General features: G+C 34.8%; 1 protein-coding gene across 8 annotated transcripts in view; it reads left to right on the plus strand.

Annotated features, from left to right (window-relative positions):
• Crb1 (crumbs cell polarity complex component 1) overlaps positions 1-24,766 on the plus strand; it is a 219,533-nt gene that overhangs the window by 51,255 nt on the left and 143,512 nt on the right. For all 8 annotated transcript variants that reach the window (XR_013426459.1, XR_013426457.1, XR_013426458.1 and 5 more), the window contains exon 2: positions 14,229-14,810. Coding sequence is in view for 5 of the 8 variants with exons in the window: in XM_021729895.3 (XP_021585570.2) it covers positions 14,229-14,810 (582 nt within the window). In the remaining 3 variants the exon portion in view is untranslated. The remainder of the gene's footprint in view (positions 1-14,228; positions 14,811-24,766) is intronic.

Here is a 24,766-nt window from a genome sequence, read left to right on the forward strand (position 1 = left end):
TATTCTGCTACCTTTCCTATCCCCTACTATCCCCCCTCCCCTCCCCTCCCATCTTCTCTCTCTACCCCATCTACTGTAATTCATTTCTCTCCTTGTTTATTTTCCCATTCCCCTCACAACCTCTTATATGTAATTTGTATAACAATGAGGGTCTCCTTCCATTTCCATGCAATATCCCTTTTCTCTCCCTTTCCCTCCCACCTCCTATCTCTGTTTAATGTTAATCTTTTCTTCCTGCTCTTCCTCCCTGCTCTGTTCTTAGTTGTTCTCATTATATCAAAGAAGACATTTGGCATTTGTTTTTTAGGGATTGGCTAGCTTCACTTAGCATAATCTGCTCTAGTGCCATCCATTTCCCTGCAAATTCCATGATTTTGTCATTTTTTAGTGCTGCGTAATACTCTATGGTGTATAAATCCCACATTTTTTTTTTTATCCATTCATCTATTGAAGGGCATCTGGGTTGGTTCCACAGTCTAGCTATTGTGAATTGTGCTGCTATGAACATCGATGTGGCAGTGTCCCTGTAGTATGCTCTTTTAAGGTCTTCAGGGAATAGTCCGAGAAGGGCAATAGCTGGGTCAAATGGTGGTTCCATTCCCAGCTTTCCCAGGAATCTCCATACTGCTTTCCAAATTGGCCGCACCAATTTGCAGTCCCACCAGCAATGTACAAGAATACCCTTTTCCCCACATCCTCTCCAGCACTTGTTGTTGTTTGACTTCATAGTGGCTGCCAATCTTACTGGAGTGAGATGGTATCTTAGGGTGGTTTTGATTTGCAAAATCTCTGACTGCTAGAGATGGTGAGCATTTTTTCATGTACTTGTTGATTGATTGTATGTCCTCCTCTGAGAAGTGTCTGTTCAGGTCCTTGGCCCATTTGTTGATTGGGTTATTTGTTAACTTATTGTCTAATTTTTTGAGTTCTTTGTATACTCTGGATATTAGGGCTCTATTTGAAGTGTGAGGAGTAAAAATTTGTTCCCATGATGTGGGCTCCCTATTTACCTCTCTTATTGTTTCTCTTGCTGAGAAAAAACTTTTTAGTTTAAGTAAGTCCCATTTGTTGATTCTTGTTATTAATTCTTGTGCTATGGGTGTCCTATTAAGGAATTTGGAGCCCGACCCCACAATATGTAGATCGGAGCCAACTTTTTCTTCTATCAGACTCAGAGTCTCTGATTTGATATCAAGCTCCTTGATCCATTTTGAGTTAACTTTTGTGCATGGTGAGAGGAGGGGATTCAGTTTCATTTTGTTGCATATGGTTTTCCAAACACCATTTGTTGAAGATGCTATCCTTCCTCCATTGCATGCTTTTAGCCCCTTTATCAAATATAAGATAGTTTTAACTTTGTGGATTGGTCTCTGTGTCCTCTATTCTGTACCATTGGTCCACCCGCCTGTTTTGGTACCAGTACCATGCTGTTTTTGTTACTATTGCTCTGTAATATAGTTTGAAATCTGGTATCGCTATACCGCCTGATTCACACTTCCTGCTTAGAATTGCTTTTGCTATTCTGGGTCAACAACATTACATTCTGTGGCTTTTAAGGCCATAAGATCAACAAAAATGAAAAATATGGAAAAAGTACACCTCTCATGGGCTCAAAGGAAGTGTACCATTTAAAGATATCATAATTAAACTTTCAGAAAGTAATTTGAGATGTCTTTATTCATGGCTACTGGGATAAAAGTGTCATAAAATAATATAAATTAAATTCTAAAAAACTAACATCTTACTCATAACCACACATTATTTTTCCAAGCTTTAAATGGCTGTACAAAAACATGACAAAGATGTCAACAGCTGCACCGTCTAATATAGTAGCTGCTAGTCACATTTGGCTTTTGGGCACTTAAAATGTGGCTAGTCAGAACTGAGTGTGCTGTAAGTGTAAAATATACACAGGATTTCAAAGACTTAATTTTTAAAAGTAAATATCTCATTAATCATTTTTACATTGATTGCATATTGAAATGAAAATATTGTAGACATGTTTGATTAAATTAAATATGGTGAAATAAACTTTGCCTGTTTGTTTTCCCTTTTAGTGTGGTCACCAGAGGACTTAACATTACATATTGGCCCACTTTATATTTCTGTTAGCACTGGATAAATGCTTGCTAATTAAGTGTAGCCCTTGGACACAGAGCCGCAGCAGTACTCAGGAGCTTAGTAGAAATGCCAGATCTCAGGCCTTATCCCAGACATTTTAAGTCTTTAACAAGATCTCCAGTGGTTCATATGAACATTACTGAGAGGTGCTGATTGATATGAACTTTTAGGTGTGTCTTTTTATGATTCCATCTTCTTTCTTGTTGTTTATTTGTTTTTCAAATAAATGTTTTGAAGTCTTCTCAGCAGCCTGATCTGCTAGAGTTAGATGCACAAAATTGGTAAAGTTATTTGATATTCCTGAAAATTGATTCCATATTTATAGAATGGATATCATTCTATAATTAATTTTTTCTATAGGAATTACATGGAATGGTAGGTTAATAATAGGGCTCTGTTCTCATGTATTTTACCAATTTTGTTTTTTCTTTAACTGTATTGTGTATAGTATGTTTGCTTAGCACACTGATAAGAATCTAGTGGAAAATATTAAAAAGTTCAAATCCCTTTTTAGAACATAGGTATCATATAGCTAAATATTTCTGTACTATAGCTTTATTATTGATATTGAATTTTTAGCTGTTGATTGCTGATTCGTTTTTTTTAAAAAAACCGGTCTGTATGAATGAGAACAGTTTAATTTTTTTTAATTTAAGACATTTTTACATTTACCACAAGAATTTCAATCTTGGCTTAGTAGAAGCAAAGGAACTAGTAAAATGAAAACCCATCCCATAAGTTAAAAGGGTTATTTAAAAGCCTATCATTATTAAAATATACATGGATTATAATAATGTCAGAGAGTCCAGTTCTGATTAGCTTTAAATGAATTTAATGCCTAAGGAACATAATTAGATCCTATTAAAAGTTTCGATGATTGACATTTAGTAAAAAGTGACATTCATAATTTATCTCATTTAGTCATACTGCATGATGAAGAGTTGTCCACCTTCTACTAGACAAGTGTGTATGGTTGCAGCCAGAGGCAGGAAGCACTTGATTCCTCACGCTTACCCTAAAGACCAAGACTGCAGCCAAAGCAGACCTTGGCTTAGGTGTACAGGATGGGTAAAGGAAGATCCAGAGGCTTTTATTCTCATGGGGAAGCTTTGCAAGAAAAATAACTTTTTGGAAGAGTCACCTCTTGATTTCATTTGTGATGATGTTGATGCTCAGAAATTATATATAAAAGTATTTGGCAGCTGGGCATGGTGGCACACTCCTATAATCCCAGTAGCTCAGGAGGCTGAGACAGGAGGATCTCGAGTTCAAAGCCAGCCTCAGCAAAAATGAGACACTAAACAACTCAGTGAGACCCAGTGTCTAGATAAAATAGGGCTGGGATGTGATCAAGTGACCCTGAGTTCAATCCTAGTACCAAAAAAAAAAAACCTGGCAAAATGCTTATCACATGCAGGTGATTTAAAATATATTCATAGAAAAGTTTCTCAGTGAGGTCATTGCCCTCAAAAAAGGAGATAATAGAATAGAGATAGTGAGGTACAGATGACACCAATGAACCTTGGTCACAACCTCTTCTCAAGTGGAGTAAGGAAGTCAGGCTTCAAAGAGTTTGCATGTGAATATGTGGTAAATATGAAGGTGTTGGGCACCTACCTGGATTATGAAATATGATTCTCAGAAACTGCTGATGATAAACTTGTACTTCTTAGGACTATAGCAACTCGAAAAATATTTTTTCCATCATCTAGTCACATTTTTCTAGAATTTATTCATTTAACTATGCTTTTACAAGGAAGGCATTGACTATGAACATGGTACTCTGAAAGTCAATAGAAGAGTAACATGATATAGGTGCATTAGACTCAGGCAAGGAAAGGCAAATAACATTGATTAAAAACTACTCCATGCCTGAGTTTTATAAGGAACTTTATATATGCTACCTGTTTTACTCCTAATTATAACAGCAACACAAATGATAATGGCTGATAATGCCCACTTTGTGCCAAGTACTGTTAGGCTTTTATGTACATTAATTTAAACCTCATAATAACTCTATGGCATAGGTACCATTTTTATAAAAATGGAAACTGAATCAGAGGTTTTGTTTTGATAAACTCATAGAACTAGTAAGTAGCAGAGCCAGGATATAAAACCCAGAATACAAAATCCATACTTTTACAAATTACACATATGGTTATCAATTATCTCTTTTAAAAATAAAGAAACTGAGACTCAGTGATGATGATTTTCTTAAAGTCACCAAAATGAAAAATAAATCTCTGTCTGATCATAAAACCATTCTCTTTCTATTAAATGAAATTGGCCTCAATTTAGTTTTTTAAGATTATATCTACATAAATAACTTCATATAAGATAGTGAACATCTAGTTTTTAGATGTAAAGGAATGGTCCTAGGAGCCCATCTCCTTCTTATTTTTAACTATTCCACATGGATTCTATCATACTACACATCAAAGTAAGTGCCTTAACTGATGATTTGTTCTGCTTGATTTTATCAAAGAGGTCAAAGGAAGAATTTCACAGCAAGGCTTAAACGAGAATGTAGGTAGTTTTGCTCATTCATTCATTATTCAACAAATTGCTATTGACTATCTATCGTGTGCAAACCATTTTAGCTATGTCCTGAATAAAGATGTGCCTCTTCTGAATCACCCCTCCCCATCCCAGCCCTTAAAAGAATTTCATTTTCTGCAGAGAGCCAGGACAATAAGAATTCAACCCACCACTTTTTCTATTTTCATAAACTGAAATTTTTCGACCTGGATATTTTGATGCAACTCCAATCACATTGTTTATGTCATCTATTTCATTCTAACAGGCTCATAATCAAATATTTATTATATCTTCCATATGAAAAAATTTATATAAAAGGATATCAGAAAATATTCATTGGGTGTCATTAGGAATATCAAATTTTGTATCCATAAGTCATATTTAGTCGTCTCCTATTATTGTTTATGTAAAACTAAGCTAAATGTGTATTAAATACAGAATGAAAATAGGAAGAACTGGTGCTCCAACTCCCTGCCATCTCCCAGTAGTTTGAGGAATTAAAAAAAAATACAGGAAAATACATGCCTCAAAGCACTGAACTTAAACAATTTTGTATATACTAGTGGAAGTATATATTGGTAAATATTCAATGAAGCTAAATATGGGGCTCATTAAAATTTTTATTTTAACCCAGATATAAGCAATGATAGTAATTATATCCACCCTTACTTCCTGTGAGGATAAATTTGATTCTTAAAGTTCCTATCAATAAAGAAGAGACCAAAGACAGAGATGATTAGAGTTATATGGGAATAATCAAGTTATAAAATCCTGAGAAAAGACTGGGCATAGTGATGAAAAGAGAATATTTAATTAAAAAATAAAAAACATCAAATATTAAAAATTATACACTTATATACGCATATATGTACATTTACATGTACATAGTTTACACATGAAGTAACCTCATAAGGGTATGACCCAGGATTATGATAACTCATACTGAAGAAATAATCGTGAGACATTTTTATGCATAAATAGATGCTGAGGATAATATGAAGAAACAGTAGATTCTCAGAACAGTTAGACTCATCACAGCTTTCAGAAGTTATTTTTCTGAGCCAAACATTTAAACATCATTCTAAATTTGTAATTGGATGATAAGATTTTCTTGAAAACACAAACTGGAGAACAGATGATTCTAATGCTATTCCACTTTTAACTCTATTTGATCCTGACCAAGCCCAGATACCTATGGAAAGGATGTATTTGGCATATTGAATTGGTCCATTGATAGACTTTCTATGTAAACCTCCCTTAGATTTATGGGTTTTGTTTTTCCTAAAATAAAACTCTTTAAATGAAAATTATTATTGAATTGGGTATTTTTATTATTATTGTTATTTTTGTATGAATCTATTATTTTTATTAGGAACCCCAAACTATCTCTAAACATCTTCTGTAACAACAAGTTAGCATTTATGAAAACTTACCATGTGTGTCAGCCAAGTATTTAAATATAGTTATTTAATCTTCATTAAAAACGCTAAGAAGTAGGTTCTACTGTTTTCCTTTTACAGATGAGGAAACTTTAAGTCTGAATGGCAGAGATAGGCTCCATTCAGGTCTGTCTCACCCTGCCACTGAATTATCTTTTCTGGAAAATCTGCCTGAATTTGTTAATAGAAAAGTCAACAAAAATACTGATAATAAAAACTACTGGATAAAATTTTCAGGTTGATGATTTCAAATCAGAGAATTTCCTGTTTTGTAGAGAAATACATTAATACCATTAAGGAGAAATAACTCTTACACTACTGGTAACAATCTCTCAGGAATTTAAACGTTTTTCCTTAAAGCATTTATCACTCTAAATAAATATATTTTACCTTATAACTAAGGTAAATTATCAATATGACTTTTTTTCCATTTCTAAATATATATATATATATACATAGATAATTACTAAATATATACACACACATAGATAAGAAATACATTTAATGTTCTTTGGGTGTTCATTTTCCTTAAAACTGTTCAAATTAATTTTTACTTCTCAGCAAACAAAAAGTATTTTATTCTAGAATTAGAAATATTCAATGAGAAACAGAAATAATTAAATACATAAAATCTTTTTATTTCTTCTGTACAGAAGTTTTCAAATCTCTGTTCTGAAACCCCAGGGCTCTTGGAGGCATCTCCAAGGGAGGCAGGAGGCTAGGCTGACTGTGGCAAGGGCCCCTCCCCAGGTTCAATCTGAGCAGATCTGCCTTCGAATTTATACACTGGGATTACTCATGACATTTTTTAAGTGATTCTGCCACTATTGAAAAAGAGAAGGAAATAGGAAGGAAGGAAGGAACAAAGGAACGAGGGAAGGAAGGAAGGAAGGAAGGAAGGAAGGAAGGAAGGAAGGAAGGAAGGAAGGAAGGAAGGAAGGAAGGAAGGAAGGAAGGAAGGAAGGAAGGAAATGAACAAAGTTTAAAACTCACTACTGTAAGAACTTCTTATAATAACCAGTAGATGGCAAACTTTACTGCAAGGAAGCAATTTTGCAACCCATGTATGTCGGTCTGCAAGTACCAATTACATTTCACAGTCAGTAAAATTTTCTTCTGTCCTCATATGAAAGCTGCACATAAAATCCTCTATGGTTATTTTCCTGGGAACTAAATTTCAATTATAATTTCAAATAATACTATAGGCTTTTTATGTGTTCATTTAAGTCTTGTTCTAAAGATTTTTCACTACTAAAATTTAATATTTTGTTGTTCACTGAGGGGACATACAGTCTGCTGGATATAATGAAACATATGACATATTTTTATCAAGCATTGTGAAAAAATTTGGAATAATCATAAACCTTACCTTATGACACTCCCATCATTGTTCTGACCATAGTCTGCTTTGATTTCTTTAGTTGGTTATTGAATTATTTAATTTAATTGGTTGCTTTTAATAATGCAGTCAATTGCAGTTCCTTTATAGATTTGAAAGATTGATTTGTTTTTTTACAGGAAATTGTTTAGTTTTTTAGTACGGGCAGTTGAAGTATTAGTTAATATAGTGCCCCCCTGGTGGACTGCCTTCTGAAGAGACACTGTTAGCATCTCTATGGACATTGCATACATATATGTAGCAAACAGGGCCAACAATACAATAAATGATCATGATTGACAGGTAATCCTATCCAGAACCAATCCTAAATATACCTCAAAGTATACACAGAAACAAATAATGGAAGGTGCAGCCAGGTTGTAAATCTACCTACATGGCTTTAAGAAAAGTTTTTATCAAATTTATTCAGTAATATTTAAAAAATTCCAAGTGTTGAAAGGGAAACAGCCACATTCCTCTGAACTCTGCACTCCTGCTTCTCACTCATGACATGCATTCCCCAGAAATAGCTACTGAAAACTCTCCTAATTATTTCTCCTGGTTTTCATTTATATTTCCAAATAATGTTTGTTTTTTAGTTTTAGATAATGATATAATCTATTGGAATCCTACTATGGTAAAAATAAATTTAATTCTCCCCCAGTTCTGACACACATGCACCCACACATGCAAATCTATTGTTCCCAGTATCCATTATATCATTATATTGTCACTATTATTATTATCATAAGGTATAGTCTCAGCCACTACATATTCCTTTCAATTTACCTATTGATTTCACTTAAATATACTGATTTCATTTACTTTTACTTTCTGGTATAACTTTCAGCTTTCCTAGAATTAAATTCCAATGAAAGCTACTTTTTTTTTTAAGTTGGTGTTTTTAGTTTTCTATTTTATCTCTAACTGGTGCCCTGTACTTATTTTTTTTTTTTCTTGGAGACATCTCTGGTTAATTTCTATGCCAGTAGCATATCTGGCCTCCTGAGATCTCTTTTAGGTTACATCTTTCATTTCTTTTTTTGGTTAGATTCCAAGTCTCCTAGATCCCACAGCATCTTCTTTTTCAGTTTCACTGCTATTTTTGTGAGCATTATCCCCCAGAATCTTCCTGAAGATAGAGCATGACAGACAGCTAAAAATTGGAACCTGTGAATGCTAAAAAATGTTTTTCTTCTCTTCAAATTTGATTGGTAGTTTAGTAGGGCATAGAATTCTGATTTGGAAATGACATCATCTCAAGATTTCTGAGGCATTGTTCTAAGATATTCTAGCTTCCAATGCTTCTGTTGATAAATTAGTAATTTACTGATGCTTTGTAAATGCACTTTGCAGATGTTCCATATAACAGAAGCTTAGAGGATTTTTCTCTTTGTCCCCTGATGTTCTGAAGTTTCACAGTGATATGCTTTGGTGTGAATTAATTATTTTTCCCTCATTTTTCTTGGGCACTCAGTAGAACTTTTAAATCTATAATTTTATTTGTTTTCAGTTCTCATAATATTTTCAATATTTCTGTTACAATTTTAATTTCCTTCTTCTCTCTCTGATTCCTTCTTTCATAATCACCCACACTTTTAATATTCTCTTGTTTGAACTCCTTGTTCCTTATTTTTTTCTCTGTTTGAAAATGACATGATCTTGTACATAGAAAACCCTTGAGATTCCATACACAAAAAAACAAAGCTGTTAGAACTGATAGACAAATTCAGCAAAGTTGCAAGACACAACTTCAACATGCAAAAAATTAGTTGCATTTCTACACAACAACAATGGGAATCTGAATAAGAAATGAATGAAACAATATCATTTACCACTTGATTAAAAAAAAAAAAAAGGTACTTAGTGTTGGGAGTCGCTCAGGCTCCAAGACAAACTTCCCCATCCCCCCAAGAAGAGCCGCCCAATGGTGAGCCCTGCTGACTCACATGATCCTTACCCACCAATCAGAAAGCACCTGGTGCCAACTGTCAAACTGTTAGACCGTTAAACTGTCATAACTGTCAAACCGCCCCCGGCTCTATAAATATGCAGAGCTGTTCCTCAATAAACGGGCATTTTCTCCGACAACAAGCCTTGTTCATTCTTTCACTTAGGATTAAACTTAACCAAGGTAGTATAAGACTTGTATGCTCATACTACAAAACAAATTAAAGAAGACAAAAATGAAGATATTTCATGGCATTGTTAAAATGTCTATGCTATTCAAAATGATTCACAGATTTTTATATCTCTATAAAAATTCCAATGACATTTTTGCTAGAAAGAGAAAATAAAATCTTAAAATTTACATGGACCTTTCCAAAGACCCCAAGTAGTCAAAACAATTTTGAAGAAAAACAGAACTGGAAACTTCATAATTTTTAATTTTAAATGATATTGAGGAAAGAACATAGCTCTCCCACAGGCAGCCAGGAGACGGGCCTTGGAGAAAGACAGGAGGGGAGGGGGCACCAAGCCAACCTGAAAGGAGACACCAGGTCTGGAGACACCCTGTGACTTGCTACCCCCTGACAACTTCAACCACAGCCACTCCATCTTAGTTACAACACCTGTTTCTGTTTCTTACCTCTTTAACCACAGGAGCCCTTCTTTAATTACATTTGCCCTTATTATCTCTAGCAACGGCTAATGGAAATGCTTTCTCTCCCCTTGTGTCAAACCACAAGACTGAACCTGGCCTCTTAATTATGTAAATAAGAAATTAAAATCATGAAATACTGACTGGCTTATTAAGCTTGGAGCTTGAAGAACTTGATAGGCATCCCTCACTCCACTAATCACTTGTGCTGGGTCATCAGATGTGTTTTTTCTTTAATTGTTCTTCTTTATAAATACATGACAATAGAGTGTATTTTGACATATTATACATATATACATGGGTATAACTTATACTAATTAAGATTGCATTCTTGTGGTTGTACATGATGTGGAGTTATCCTGGTCATGGGTTCAAATACAACAATAGGAAAATTATGTATGATTAATTCTACTGCCCTTCCTATCCCCTCCCCACTCCCTTCCCTTCATTCCCCTTTGTCTAATCCAATGAACTTCTATTCTTCCTCTACCCACCCTCCCTTGTTGTGGGTTAGCATTCACATATTGGAGAAAACATTCTCTTTAGTTTTTTGAGACTGGCTTATTTTCACTCAGCTTTATATTTTCTAGTTCCATCCATTTACTAGCAAATGCCATAATTTCATTCTTCTTTGTAGGTAAGTAGTATTCTATTGTGTACACATACCACATTTTCTTTATCCATTCATCTGCTAAAAGGCACCTAGGCTGGTTTCATAGCTTTGCTATTGTGAATTGAGCTGCTATAAATATTGATATGGCTGTATCACTATAGTATGCTGATTTTAATTCCTTTGGGTATAAGTGGAGGAGTGGGATAACTGGGTCAAATGGTGGTTCTATTCCAAGTTTTCTAAGCAATCTCCACAATGCTTTCCAGAGTGGTTGTACGAATTTTCAGTCCCACCAGTAATGTATGAGTGCACTTGTCTTCATGAATCTAGATTTTATTGGAGTATAAATTTTTAAAGTAGCTTCTGATATCATCTGTATTTCAGTTGTATCCTTGGTGATGTTTCCTTTTTATCATGAATGTTAGTAATTTGAGTTTCCTCTCTTTCTTCATTAGATTGGCTAAGAATCTATCCATTTTATTTATTTTTTCAAAGAACCAATGTACTTGTTTTCTTATTTCTTTTTGTTTCAATTTCATTAATTTCAGCTCTCATTTTAATTATTTCCTGTCTTCTATTGCTTTTAGTGTTGATTTATTCTTTTTTTTCTAGAGCATTAAGATATAAAGTTAGGTTATTTATTTGGTGATTTTCTATTTGTTTTATGAATGAGTTCAATGCAATGAACTTTCCTCTTAGATTTGCCTTCCTACTGTCCCAAAGATTTTGATATTGTCTTGCTATTCTCATTTACCTGTAAATATTTTTTGTTTCATTCCTGTTTTCTTCAGCTATCCAGTGGTAATTTAATAGTGTATTATTTAGTCTCCTGATGTTAGATAACTTCTACTTTTTAAATAAAATTTTATCATTGATTTCTAATTTTATTCTATTATAATCTGAAAAAAATGCAAGGTATTATTTCAGTTTTTTGTATATGCTAAGAGTTGCTTTGTAGCCTAGCATATTGGTCTATTTTAGAGAATGATCCATTGCTGCTGAGAAGAAAGTGTATTCAGTTATTTACGGATGAAATATTTCAAATATGCCTGTTAAATCTAAGTTATTAATTGTATTTTTTATTTCTATCGCTCCTTTATTTAGTTTTGATTTGAAAACCTATCGATTGGTGAGAGAGGTGTGTTAAAGTCACCCAGTTTTATTGTGTTGTGATCTATTTGATTCTTGGGATTATGAAGGGTTTGTCTGATGTATGTAGTTGCTCCACTGTTTGAGGCATAAATATTAATATGCCTGTTGATGTATAGTTCCCTTAAGCAGTTTGAAATGGCCTTCTTTACCCCTTCTGATTAACTTTGACTTGAAGTCCACTTTATCTGATATGTGGATAGACACCTCTGTTGTAAAAGATATTTCTTCTAGCCTCTTCTAGTGTGGGGGAATAGGTCTTTCTTTTTCTTTTTTTTTTATTTGGACGCAGGATTGAACCCATGGGCACTTTACCACTTGGCCACAATCCAGCCTCCCCACTTTTTTTTTTTTTTTTAAGCCAGGGTATCATTAAGTTACTTAGGGCCTCACTAAGTTGATAAGGCTGTCTTTGAACTTGTATTCTTCCTACCTTAGCCTCCTGAGTCACTGGGATGACAGGCATGTCCCAGAGTGTGAATAGGTCTTAATATCTGCTCTAACATTCCAGCTCAGTTGGTAGAGTGCTTGCTTTGAATGCACAAAACCCTAGGTTCAATCCCCAGCATAAATAAATAAATATTCCAAGCTCTCTAAGCTTTTGAATGTTTTCTCCTTTATTCAACTAAGTCATGTCCAAATTTTAAATTCATTTACAACCTTTTGTTTCAGTCAATAAACTTTTAAAACTCTGAACTGTTAACATTAAAGGTAGGATCTTTGTTCAGGGAGATTTTTTATCAATAAGTTCAGACAGATCCAGCTTCATGGTCCTTCTGTAGTCACCTCAATATCTATTCCCACATGTATTTCTTGGATTTCTGTCTGTGTAAATTAGAAATTTAAATAGAATTTTTTGTTGTTGTTCGTAGTGTAACTCCTTATGAAAATACCTTTCCCCCACTGGGACTTGAGTCTAATTATAGGTCTTAGAAGCAAAGAGAGGAGTTGGAGTAGGTCCTGAAAAGAATCAGCATCCATTCTTTCTATATATATCTGTTTCCAAAAAATGCTTGTATATATTATGTACACAGTCTTTCAGCTGCTTGCTTTTAATAAGTGGTTATAAGAAGTATCCAGTGTCAAACTTTGCATGTCTACATTACCAGATCACATCATGGACAATTACTGCTCTCTTTATTATTGGCAATAGAGTCATTAGTATCTTTAAACCTAGTCCATTCAGAGAACCAATCCAGAAAGAAAAGTTCTAGGGCAAATGGATAAAGTCTAACCAATCACATAATATCCTCAATCTGTACCTGTAGAACTGCTTCCAGTACCAAAATCTGCTTTAATCTGAGTTCTCCATGAAACAGAACCAACAGAAAAAAACAGAGGGAGAAGGAATTTTCCTAAGAAGATGGTCCATCCTTTTTAAAGGTGTATTTGTGTCTTATGATTTAAGAGAATTTATTTTCTGTTTTCTATTACAAGCTTGTACTGTTTATTATCTGCTATTACGCTTTGGGGCAGTATTGTGAGAAAGGAATTAAAAGAACAATGTATTATCTGATTCCACACAAAAAAACTGTATTTTGTGGGCCGACACAACTGAGGTGTCAAATTATAGAACTTCTCAATATATAAGATTAAGAAAATAAGAATGCCTACATGTCCAGGGAAAACATATTCACGTGAGTATATGATCAATTTGGAAAGAATCAAGAATTATTCCTTTCATGCAGGTTGTTGTTCCAAATATATTTTAAAAAACACATTCCTAAAAAAGTCATGATTTTAGGAAAATGAAAGTTTGCACAAACTTTACTACATCAATATCCTTGTGATGGGACTTAATCTGTCTTAAAACTGTAAAGTTTACATAATTATTTTGTGTTGCGGTTAGAATAAGAAAGAATATATGTAAAATTTCTGGAATGTTTAGTGCATAAACAACTTCAGTAAATAACCAGAATTTTATTTTTATCATTTTTCTGTGCATTTCTCTTTAGAGCATAAGTTGGAATTGTGATAAAACAGTCAAAAACCAAATAACAGTCTTCACTTAAACATTAGTTATATCTTATTCAGAGAGAATTTTGTAATTCACTTCCCAATATTCTCAAAGTCTCCCATGAGAGAATGTGATTTTCAAAATTCTAAGTATATAGGAAGGGTTAATGGTTACTTCAACTCACATTATCTTATACCTGACAAAGGGAATAAGGAGGAGAAGAAAGAATCTCAAACCAGCCTTTTTTAAAATTTCATATTAGCATAAAAAATTTTGACAAGTGGGGAATTAAAACTCATCATTAGAATGCAGCCAACTATGTATTTCATTAATGAATTTGTGGTGACATAGGGTCTAAAAGAAAGATGTTCTTTAATTTAACCCTCAACAATTTTATAAGTTTAATCTTGATATTTTTTATTTCCTCGTAGATTCTTTTTGCAATAAAAACAACACCAGGTGCCTGTCAAATTCTTGCCAAAACAATTCTGCATGCAAAGGTTTTTCACAAGATAGCAATTGCCATTGTTCAGACATAACCAATAATTTGGACAAAGACTGTGACAACATGAGAGATCCTTGTTTCTCCAGTCCCTGTCAAGGAAGTGCCACTTGTGTGAACACCCCAGGAAAAAGGAGCTTTCAGTGCCAATGTCCTCCTGGGTATAGTGGGATCACCTGTGAAATTACCACTGGTTCCTGTGGTATGAACTCCTGCCAACATGGTGGTATTTGTCACCAAGACCCTGTCGACCCTGTCTGCATCTGCCCTGCTGGATACACTGGAAGATTCTGTGAAATAGATCACAATGATTGTGCTTCCAGCCCTTGCCACAATGGGGCTGTGTGCCAGGATGGCATCAATGGCTATTCCTGCTTTTGTGTCCCAGGATATCAAGGAAGGCACTGTGACTTGGAAGTGAATGAATGTGTTTCAGATCCCTGCAAGAATGGGGCTACGTGTCTCAATGAGATAGGAAGATACACTTGTATCTGTCCTCAATATTATTCTGGTAAGTGTGATTACATCTGCATCCCACATGATGTAATTATATTTTTCCCCTTAATTTTTTTCTGCTTAAAAATATAACAGAAGCAAAGGTGACATTTTATGTCCCATCCAATTGAATAAGAAAATGGTCTAATTCTTTTTTTATTTAATTGATTTTATTTTTAAAAATATATAACAGAGGAATGCATTACAATTCTTATTACACATCTAATTCTTGACAGGAATTAATTACTAGACAGAAATCTTCCAACACCATTCAAATGTCACTAAACCCATCAAACTAAGTGTTTGTATGTTGTCACTGTTACTGGTTCCAATGGAGTGTCACATTACTTAAAACTTAATTCAGCTTTCTTAAAAATACTCCATTGTGTATATAGACCACATTTTTTAAAAAAATGTACAAATCTGTTTATGGATGCTGAGTTTGTTCTCATATCTTGGTGATTGCAAATAGTGATGCAATGAATATGGGAATGCAAATGTCTCTTTGACATACTGATTTTATTTCCTTTCAATATATACTTAGTAGTGGGATCACTAGATCATATGATAATTCTATTTTTTATCTTTGGAAGAGTCTACATACTTTTTCCGAAAATGATCTCAGTAATTCACAATACCCCCATCACTGTGTTGGGTTCCCTTTTATCCACATCCTCCCAACAATTGTTATCTTGCATCTTTTTTAAAATAGTGAATATAACACGTCAAAGGTGGTATCTCATTGGGGGTTTAAATTTGTATTTCTATGATGATTAGAAATGTCATACATATGTTGGTTGCTTGTGTTCTGCCATTTGCAACAACACAAGTGAATCCAGAAACATTGTGTCCTGTGAAATAAGACAGACACAGAGAGACAAATATCATATAATCTCACTAATACCTGGAATTTAAAAAGATAGAACTCATTGATGTAGGGAGTAGAACAGTGTTATTAGAGGCTGGTGGTGGTGGCAGGGGATGGACAGGGAAAGAGAGATATTGATCAACTGGTATAAAGTTACAGCTGATAGGAGAAATAAGCTCTGCTATTCTGTTGCACAGTGACTATGGTCAATAACAATGCATATTTTAAATATTCTCACCACAAAGAAATGATATTTAAGTTGAGAGATGTGTCAGTTAGCCTTATTTGATCATTCCACAGTGCATACACATATCAAGCCACCACACTGCACTTCATAAATATAAATAATGATTTTTATCTAAATATAAAATAAAGTTTAAAAACATAACTTGGGTTCAATCTAGAATCAGTGGGCTTCCTGGGGCCTTACTGTCCAGGTCAGGACAGTTCCGGTTTCCCCATCAGGGCATATGCCTTTCACCCCATTTCATCAATCTTCCCTGTAAGGATCAAAGTCTGACCTTGAAATCCACTTGGAAGGCAGGCTATAAGTTGGTGGGTGTCTGGTGCTAAAGTGTGATTAACAAATCCATAGTGACAACCAGCTCTTATTTAATCTATCAGGAAAAGAAAATAGTACTTTATATTTATCTCTTCTTTACAAAGTTTCTATTGATATGCTTTTATCTTATTAGTCGTGCAACAAGGTAGCAATTCATTACCAGGTTCATCCTGCTCATGGTCTTCACATTTAGTCTCCATCCTCTCCATCCTTCTGAATCACACAAAATTATTCACTGAGGCCAATGCCTCCTGTTAACCATGTTTTTTGCTTTGTAGTATCTTTGGATTTCCCATCTGTTTATAAGGGAGGTAACTTGCCCCATTTATGCCTCCTTTATTTATCTGTTCCAACTTCTGCTCACCCATTTCCTCTACTACCTTGTCTCATGTCTCTGAGACATCACTCACATTTTCGTGCTGCTTCCCCCTTACTCTGGCCATTCTTGTAGCTCTCTGTGACTTTAGGCTTTCAATTTGCTGCCTTCTCTTAACTTTCATGCTTATTCTTTATTTTTCTTTTTTTATAACGTATGTTAAACAATATGATGATTTCCAAAATATTCTTCAAAATTTTCATCAGAACAACCTTCTCAACATCACTTTGCTAATCTTACATATGCTGGAAATATTTCTTTTGCAAAATAGACATATCCCTAGTATTTTTTTGCCATAACATTTGCTCATGTTTCACCTATAACAATTCTTCAAACTCTGCTGTTTTGAAATCAAAGATGTCTTCTAAATTGAGTCCATCCATTCTGTCTCCAGGGCCTCAGCACAGGTCCTCTTCATCTCTTGAATGTAGTACTACTCTGTAGCCTACCAAATTCTCTCCAACTAGCCATTATCTTCTCCAAGTTAGTTTTTAACACCATCTTTGAAATAATCCTTCTAAATGGGATCTAAGCCACACTTTCTGAAGAACCACGAGAGCTCTGTACTACATAGAGAATAGTTGCAGCTTCTCATTGAAAACATTCCACAGTGTGTCCCTGACATTAGGTGAACCTCTACACACCACTCTAAAGTATTCTATTTTCTCAATTCAATCATCTTCATTTTTTCACTGAAGTAGCTCCCTTTCTCCCTGGAACATCCTTTCCCACTTTACAGCATCACTCTGAAATTCTCCTCTACTTTCCATCTTGTTCAAAAATCACCCCAACTCAAGGAACATTTCTAGATATTCTCTCAGGGGAATAGTACTTTCATACTGCTGTGGGGGTGGTAGTCATTACTTCCACACTAGTCTGCACCTCTATTAAAGAGCTTCCCACATTTCATCCTGTTTTACTGATATCTAAATGTTCTTGTCTTCTCCTACTTAACTGTTAGTTCCTAAAGGACAAAACTGCTGTCATATATTTATTCTCAAGTTCATTGATTTTTTTTGTGTCTCATACACGCGTGCCAGTTTATTAAACATACATGAAAATCTCCTTGTTTATATATGTGCTATCATATCCATTTTCTTTCATTAGTGGTTAGGGAATTAACTTTCAGTGTTTTAAATTTTTTATGAAAATGAGAAATAAGTTTTTTAGTGTGTGTGGTCCTGGTTTGGTATTTATTTTGTTTCTTATGGTCCCTTTTAAAAATATATATATCACTGTAGTTCATTCAGATAGCATCTTTTATTTCCTACGGCTATTTCAATGTTGTGAATGGTAATTAAAAGGAAAATATATGAGATCAAATTAATGTTTTAGTCATTTAACTAAGGTATTCTGAAACAGTCTTATAATTGCAAAAAAAACAGCTTGAAAAAAATTTAATAAATTTTAGCATTTTAATTTAATTGGATTGTAATGAATCCTTTCTGTGGTCTAGATTTAGGCATAAAGGATTTCAAGGGTGTATTCCAAATGTGACATGCAGTAAAATTCCATCAAAAGGCACTTTATCCTACAGTGAGTGCATTTATACTATGGGTTTTATCATTTTCCTGCTGGGGCTGATAACAGTCGGTGCTCTTTTCTCACTTTAACACTTGAAGTTCACAATAAGGCTGTTTCCTTGCCAAACCCCGACATAATGATGTTTCATCCTATATGACCATATTCTTCCCTTGTTTTCTAAGAGACTAAGTAAATGTTGTTATTTCAGTGTTTTCAGGTGAGATAGATAAAATTTGATTTCAAACTAGAATTTAAATGAGAAACTCATAAAGCAGTAAGAATCAGGTCTATTTTTATCTGGTTAAGTTTTTCAGGTTCAAAAATGTGATTGTAAGCTTGCTCATCAATCCCCTACACAGTAGAATAGCCTGCATTCTGGTAGCTCATCAGTGGCTCTCAGCCCTGAACACTCATTAGCAATTACCCAGGGAGATCTGAAACAGAGATGTTCAGACTCTGCCTTCGGAGAGTTAAGTTTAATTGATGATTCTCATGTACAGCTAGGGCTGGGAGACAAAAATTAAGTTCATGTGAACTTAATTTGGAAACTTTCCTTTTACTACACAATCATTTAGACACAGGAAGGTTTGTTTACTTCATCGCCATCCCATGATTACCAATATTTGTGGCAGCTCAGGCCAATTAATTGGAATCCCAGAGAAGGTCGATAGAACCAAGGGAAAAGCCAAAGTTCAGACGGAAAGAAAAAGAGCATGAGCAATCAGCATGGATGCACTTGAGTGCTCCGACTCAACCTAGACCACCCCATGAATCCTGGAAACTGTATTACAATGACCTAGCTGCTGTGAGCTCCATCCAAATTTAGAGTGATCATAAAGAACTTGGCTTACAGGAAAAAGCCTGTGTTCCTCTGAGCAGCAAAGCAAGAAAAGGTAATAAATTTTAAAAGACAGAGAGGTAGGAGGGGGGAAAAGAGCTGTAGCACATGGAGAGGGTTCACACTGTGTGAATTCTCCTCTCTGCAACCCATTGTGCTTTGTGAGCTGTGATTCATGAACTACAGAAATGGGCTCACAGAGAGCCATGGACGATGCTGGTGAGAATCTGCTGTGCCTAAGCAAAAACTCCAATTGGAGCTCAAAGTAAGCACCTGCAAACTTTCTTTAATGAAAAGAATATTAGCTCTGAGCACATGACTGCTCTTAGTTCAAATTTATGCAATGAATCATTCTGTAATGGAGGTCTTCCTCAAAGTTAACCAGATTGATTAACATGTATTTTTTCCCTTTAAGATGTTTTGCAATATGAGAAAAACAGGACTGTGGAGGGCAGGAAATGCCAATTGATTGTATGATGAAGCAACTCTGCAGGAAAATACATTTTTCCTCCATGATAAAATACATCTTTAGTATAAAAATGTACTTTTGGAAATAAGAGAAATATCACATTGCATTCACTTTTCATGCATAAGGCAGACCCATGTTGACCTTTCAATAAAGATGCATCTCTATTTCAGAAACAAAAATATATAAAAACACTCTTTTTATTTTTTTAATCTATATTACTACATGGAGACTAGTTAGAAGATCATTACAATAATTCAGGTGTAAGGTATTAGGACCTGGCCTGGAACAGTGAACATATACACGAAGGCAAAGATTGGCATAAGGGAAGGAGATTCACTTAGCATTTATCAAGGCAAGAATGTTTTTAGACTCATTTTATGCTAGGAAACACTAAATTCTCTGTTTTGGTTTAAATATGAGACATCCTCCCAAAGCTCATGTGGGATACAATGCAAGAGAGTTTGGAAATAAAAATGATTGAGTTAGGAGAGCCTTAACCTAATCAGTGCATTAATCTATTTGAATGGTTAACTGGGTGATAACTACAAGCAGGTAGTGTGTGACTAGAGGAGGTGGATCACTGGGGGTGTGACTTTGGGGTTAATATTCTGCCCCCAGTGACCGAGAGCTTTCTCTGCTTCTTGGTGGCCATATCCTAGGCCACTTTCCTCCACCACACTCTTCCATCCTGATGTTCTGCTTCATCTCAGGCCCAGAGCAATGGAGTTGGCCATTTCTGAGACCTCTGAAACCATGAGCTCCCAATGAACTTTTCTTCCTCTAAAATTGTTTTTGTCTGGTCTTTTGGTCATAGTAATGAAAATTCTGAACCAAACATATCTTAGAAAGAAAGAAGGAAGGAAGGAAGGAAGGAAGACTAAACCACCATTTCCAATTTAATGAACTTAAAATGTAGATAGATAGCTCTCTGGTTTAAACTGCATGAAACATACTTGGTGAGCTTATCATTAAATATATTTTTTAAATTCAATAGATCTGACATGCCTGAGACAGGAAAAAATTAATGAAAATAGGTTTTATGTAAAGCAGCTATTTCTAGTAGTAGTTCAGACATATGACAGTTTGAATAGTCCCTCCAAAGCTCATGTGTTGGAAACTTAATCACTAATGCAATAGTATTGGGATAATGTGGTGGTGGAGAGGTAGTAAAGACAGAGCCATCATGAACAGATTAGTGCCACAATCAGAAGGGCTTTGGGGAGCGGGTTCATATCCTCTAGTCTTCTACCATGTGAGGAAGAACAGTCCTCCATTCTGGACAATGCATCATTCAAGGCTCCATCTTAGAATCAGAGACAAGGCCCTAACCAGACACCACACCTGCTGGTGCCTAGATCTTGGACTTCTCAGCCTCCAGAGCTGAGAAATAAAACGTCTATTCTTTATAAATTATCCAGTGTCAGGTATTTTATTATACTAGCAAAGATGAAGTGTGATGCATGGTGTGGATTTTAAAAGCATTTTAAAATTAAAGTCAAATTATATATATATATATATATATATATATATATATATATATATATGTATGTGTGTGTGTGTGTGTGTGTGTGTTGCCTGCAATGGATCAGGCAATGTCCTATGTTCTGTAAATATAAGAGTAAAGACACAATTTTAAAATTCCTTATATTCTAGAGAAAAGAGCTAGATGGGTACCAAATGAGTAAGTAATTGATAAAATACATAGTAGGCTGGTGTGATAACTACAGTAGAGAAAACTAAAACAAAAAAGGGGAACTAGCAATTTAACATTTGATATAATGATCAAAGACAGCTTCACTGGACAGTGACTTGTGAATGAAGTTGTCAAGACATGAGAAAGAGAACCAGGGAATTGTTTTGTGGAACAGCATTCCAGGCAGAGGAATAGCAAATGCCAGGGGTTAAGGTATTGGGGAATAGCAATGAAATTGGCAGGAGTAGGCAAGGAAGTTAAAAGGCCAGAGAGAGAAAGGCTCAGAGTGTGTGGGGCTTTGTAAACCACTGGAAGAACTGGCTTTGACTTAAGTGAGATGAGAACTTGGGGGAGAGTTTAAACTGGAATGATTATCTTACATTTTAACAAGATCACTCAGCTTGTTACACTGAAGATTTAAAAGAGTGGCTAGGGTAGAATTACAGGGTCCAGTGGAGATCACAGCAAGCAAAGGGACTACCTTAAGGGATAGAAAAGGAAAGAGAAATATCACATTTTAACAATAACATCCCTGCCTTAAAATTTAAGATAGAAATGAACACAGAAAGATCATGGATCATGTAAACTAAAGGCAGCATGCCTTTCCCTGCATGCTCTTCATTGCCCTCTGATGTTCACGCATAGATTATTCAGAACAGGTATGACCTTTGGAATATTTATAGCAAGAATGCAGTCTTTTGTAGTAGTTTATATCAACCATATAATTAATTAATTAACAGTGTCTTTCATATGCACAGGTGAAGCTTATGAGTAATAACTAAGTTACACGATGCTTATTCGTTTAAAATTTCCTATCAGGACCTCTTTTCATTTCAGTAATATTTCATGTTCTTCTCAAGCCTTCTCCAATAGTCCGCATCCATTCTGATACATAAGTCTAAGAGGCAAAATGTAGCCAACTGATACTGACTTTATAATGGCACTTCTCAAAAGCATAATTTGAACTTCAGTCAACGTGGAGATTTGAATCTGGGCTTGAAGTTCCATTTTTTCTAAATATGTTTTGATTAATTAAATCACTTGAAGGCCTCCATGGAAAATCATCTGGATAATTTTTTAACAATCATGAAAAACAATGTGGGAAAAATAAAACCATTATTTTTGTCAAAGGAAAATGGTTGTTTTCATATATGATCTTAATTATGAAATTGATCGTTCTTGAGGTGTGGTATAAAGAAAATAAAGATATTTGTTCAGAACTAGAACGTTTTGAAATAGTATCTATGAAGAAATGAAGTTTAGGGCTTTTGAAAAATGTTTGTTGAATGAATGCACAAAATAAGAAATTTTAGTTACTCAGCAAATATTTATTCCTGCAATGCTCTGATCATTGCGCCAGACCTTGGAGACATAAAGATGACTAAGACAAAACATGTCTTGACATAGTGTTCACAGTTTATTCAGGAAGCAGGCATGTAAACAAAACTTACAGTCTGTCTCAGAATTCAATTATATTTCTTTTTAAATTTTATTTGTGCTGAGGAAGCACAAATAAAAGAGGCAGTAACATTGTTGCTTGGGTTAGGAAATGCTTCATAGAGAAACTGGCCTATGACTTGAACAAAATCACATGTTTTTCAGGAGAGAAAACTGAAACTTTTGTCCTCTGGCTACATTAATTGTTGTTGGTATTATTGCTGTTTAAATAACATGTTGGATACGAAGGGAGAAGAACTGCAGAAATGTTTTGGAAAGAGGTTGCTGTGGTCTGAATGTTTGTGTCTGCACACACAAAATTTGAATGTCAACATTCTAACTACCAGAGTGAGGTGTAAGGAGGTGCTTAGGTGATGCGGGTGGCTCCCTCAGGAATGTCATGAGTGCCTTTTTGCAAGACACCTCAGAGAAAGCCTGTGCTTCTTCCAGCTTCATCTCAAGGTGCTGTCCAGGAGCTGAACAACCAGTTTCCTTTCTGACGTGCTACTGCTGTTTGTCTTAGTGCCTTTCCATCTATCTGCAGGGTATGTGTGCAGGTCTGAATGTGAAGGGGATGAGTAGAGAAATATATAGTGATTTGTAAAAACAGATGCAGTGTGGAAAAGAGTGGAATTTGGAAGAAGAAAGGTATTACAGGCTTTGAACATTGGCATATTCAACATAAAATGTAAATATTGTAATTTTCCCATAGTCTTCCTAAGAAACTTGGAAAATTAAAAAAAGATTTAAAGCATTCATAAAAATAGTGCTTTCTTTTTTTTCAAACAGCATCTTTGAGACTCTGAGATGGATTACTTTGACTTCTTAAACTTGGCATATACTATATATATATATATATATATATATATATATATAATTATCTTCCTAGAATTATAAAAAAGTATATACACACATAACACACACATGTATGTATATACACATACAAAATATAGTCAGTAGATTGGGAAAGTCATACCCATTCTCTTAGGAAAACAATGATATCAATGAAATGACATCTCAGTACCTGCTATGACATGTGTGAGGGGAGTAAAGGGGAAGAATGGCATATACCTGCATTTAGAGAAACATGGTTGGAGAAGAAGACTAAAGAATGCATACAGAGGAGAGAGGGGAAACAGTTCTCCCAATAGACAGCTGAACTCCAGAAAGAACCATTAGATACAAGGAGGTCTGAGAACCCCCTCCGTATGCTCTGCCCCAGGGTTGTCAAAGGGGAGACATTCTTTCTTTTCCTTTCCAGAACTAGTTTCAGCCTCCACGAATACTTTGGAAAGATAGGTTGTAGCAGTCACGAACATCCCTCAACTTTTGGTGATAAAAGGAGCATGCAAAAAGACATGACACAGCAAAGACTAGAAAAACCACCAGAAAGTGTTTAATATTGAAACCTGAGGTTGTTCCAGTTTTGTCTCTCAGTGAAAACAAAAGTGGTAGAAACAAAAGAATCTCATTAGTTGCAATAACATACAATAAAAATAGGTAAGTAAAATAATGATGAAATAATAAAGTATTAATTGTTATAAGTATTAATGGGATAAGCATAAAATAACAAAAAATAAGTTTTCTTTTTTAATTATAGAACTTTATTATTTATTCAGTTTGCCTAGATACCGATCATATAAAGTACCTACTATCATCTATTATTTTATTATTTTTTAATTTGTTCTTTTTAGATATATATGACAGTAGAGTATATTTTGACATATTATACATACGTGGAGTATAACTTCTTTTAATTAGGACCCCATTCTTGTAGTTGTACATGATGTGGAGTTTCACAACTATTCATATGAGAAAGAAAGTTATGTCTGATTCATTCTACTGTCTTTCCTATTCCCATCCCCCTTCTCTTTCCTTTATTCCCCTTTGTCCAATCCAATGAACTTCTATTTTTCCCTCTCCTCAATTATTATGTGTCACCATCACATCCACATTAGAGAGAATAGTCAGCCTTTAGCTTTTCAGGACTGGCTTATTTCACTTAGCATGATATTTTCCAGTTTCTTCCACTTACCAGCAAATGTTATAATTTCATTCTTTGTTATGGCTGAGTAATATTCCATTGTGCATATATACCACATTTTCTTTATCCATTCATTTGTTGAAGGAAATCTAGGTGGGTTCCATAGCTTAGCTATTGTGAATTGAGCTGCTATAAACATTGATGTGGCTGCATCCCTGTAA

The sequence above is a fragment of the Ictidomys tridecemlineatus genome, chromosome 10 (assembly GCF_052094955.1).
Source record: "Ictidomys tridecemlineatus isolate mIctTri1 chromosome 10, mIctTri1.hap1, whole genome shotgun sequence".
Classification (NCBI taxonomy): Eukaryota; Metazoa; Chordata; class Mammalia; order Rodentia; family Sciuridae; genus Ictidomys; species Ictidomys tridecemlineatus.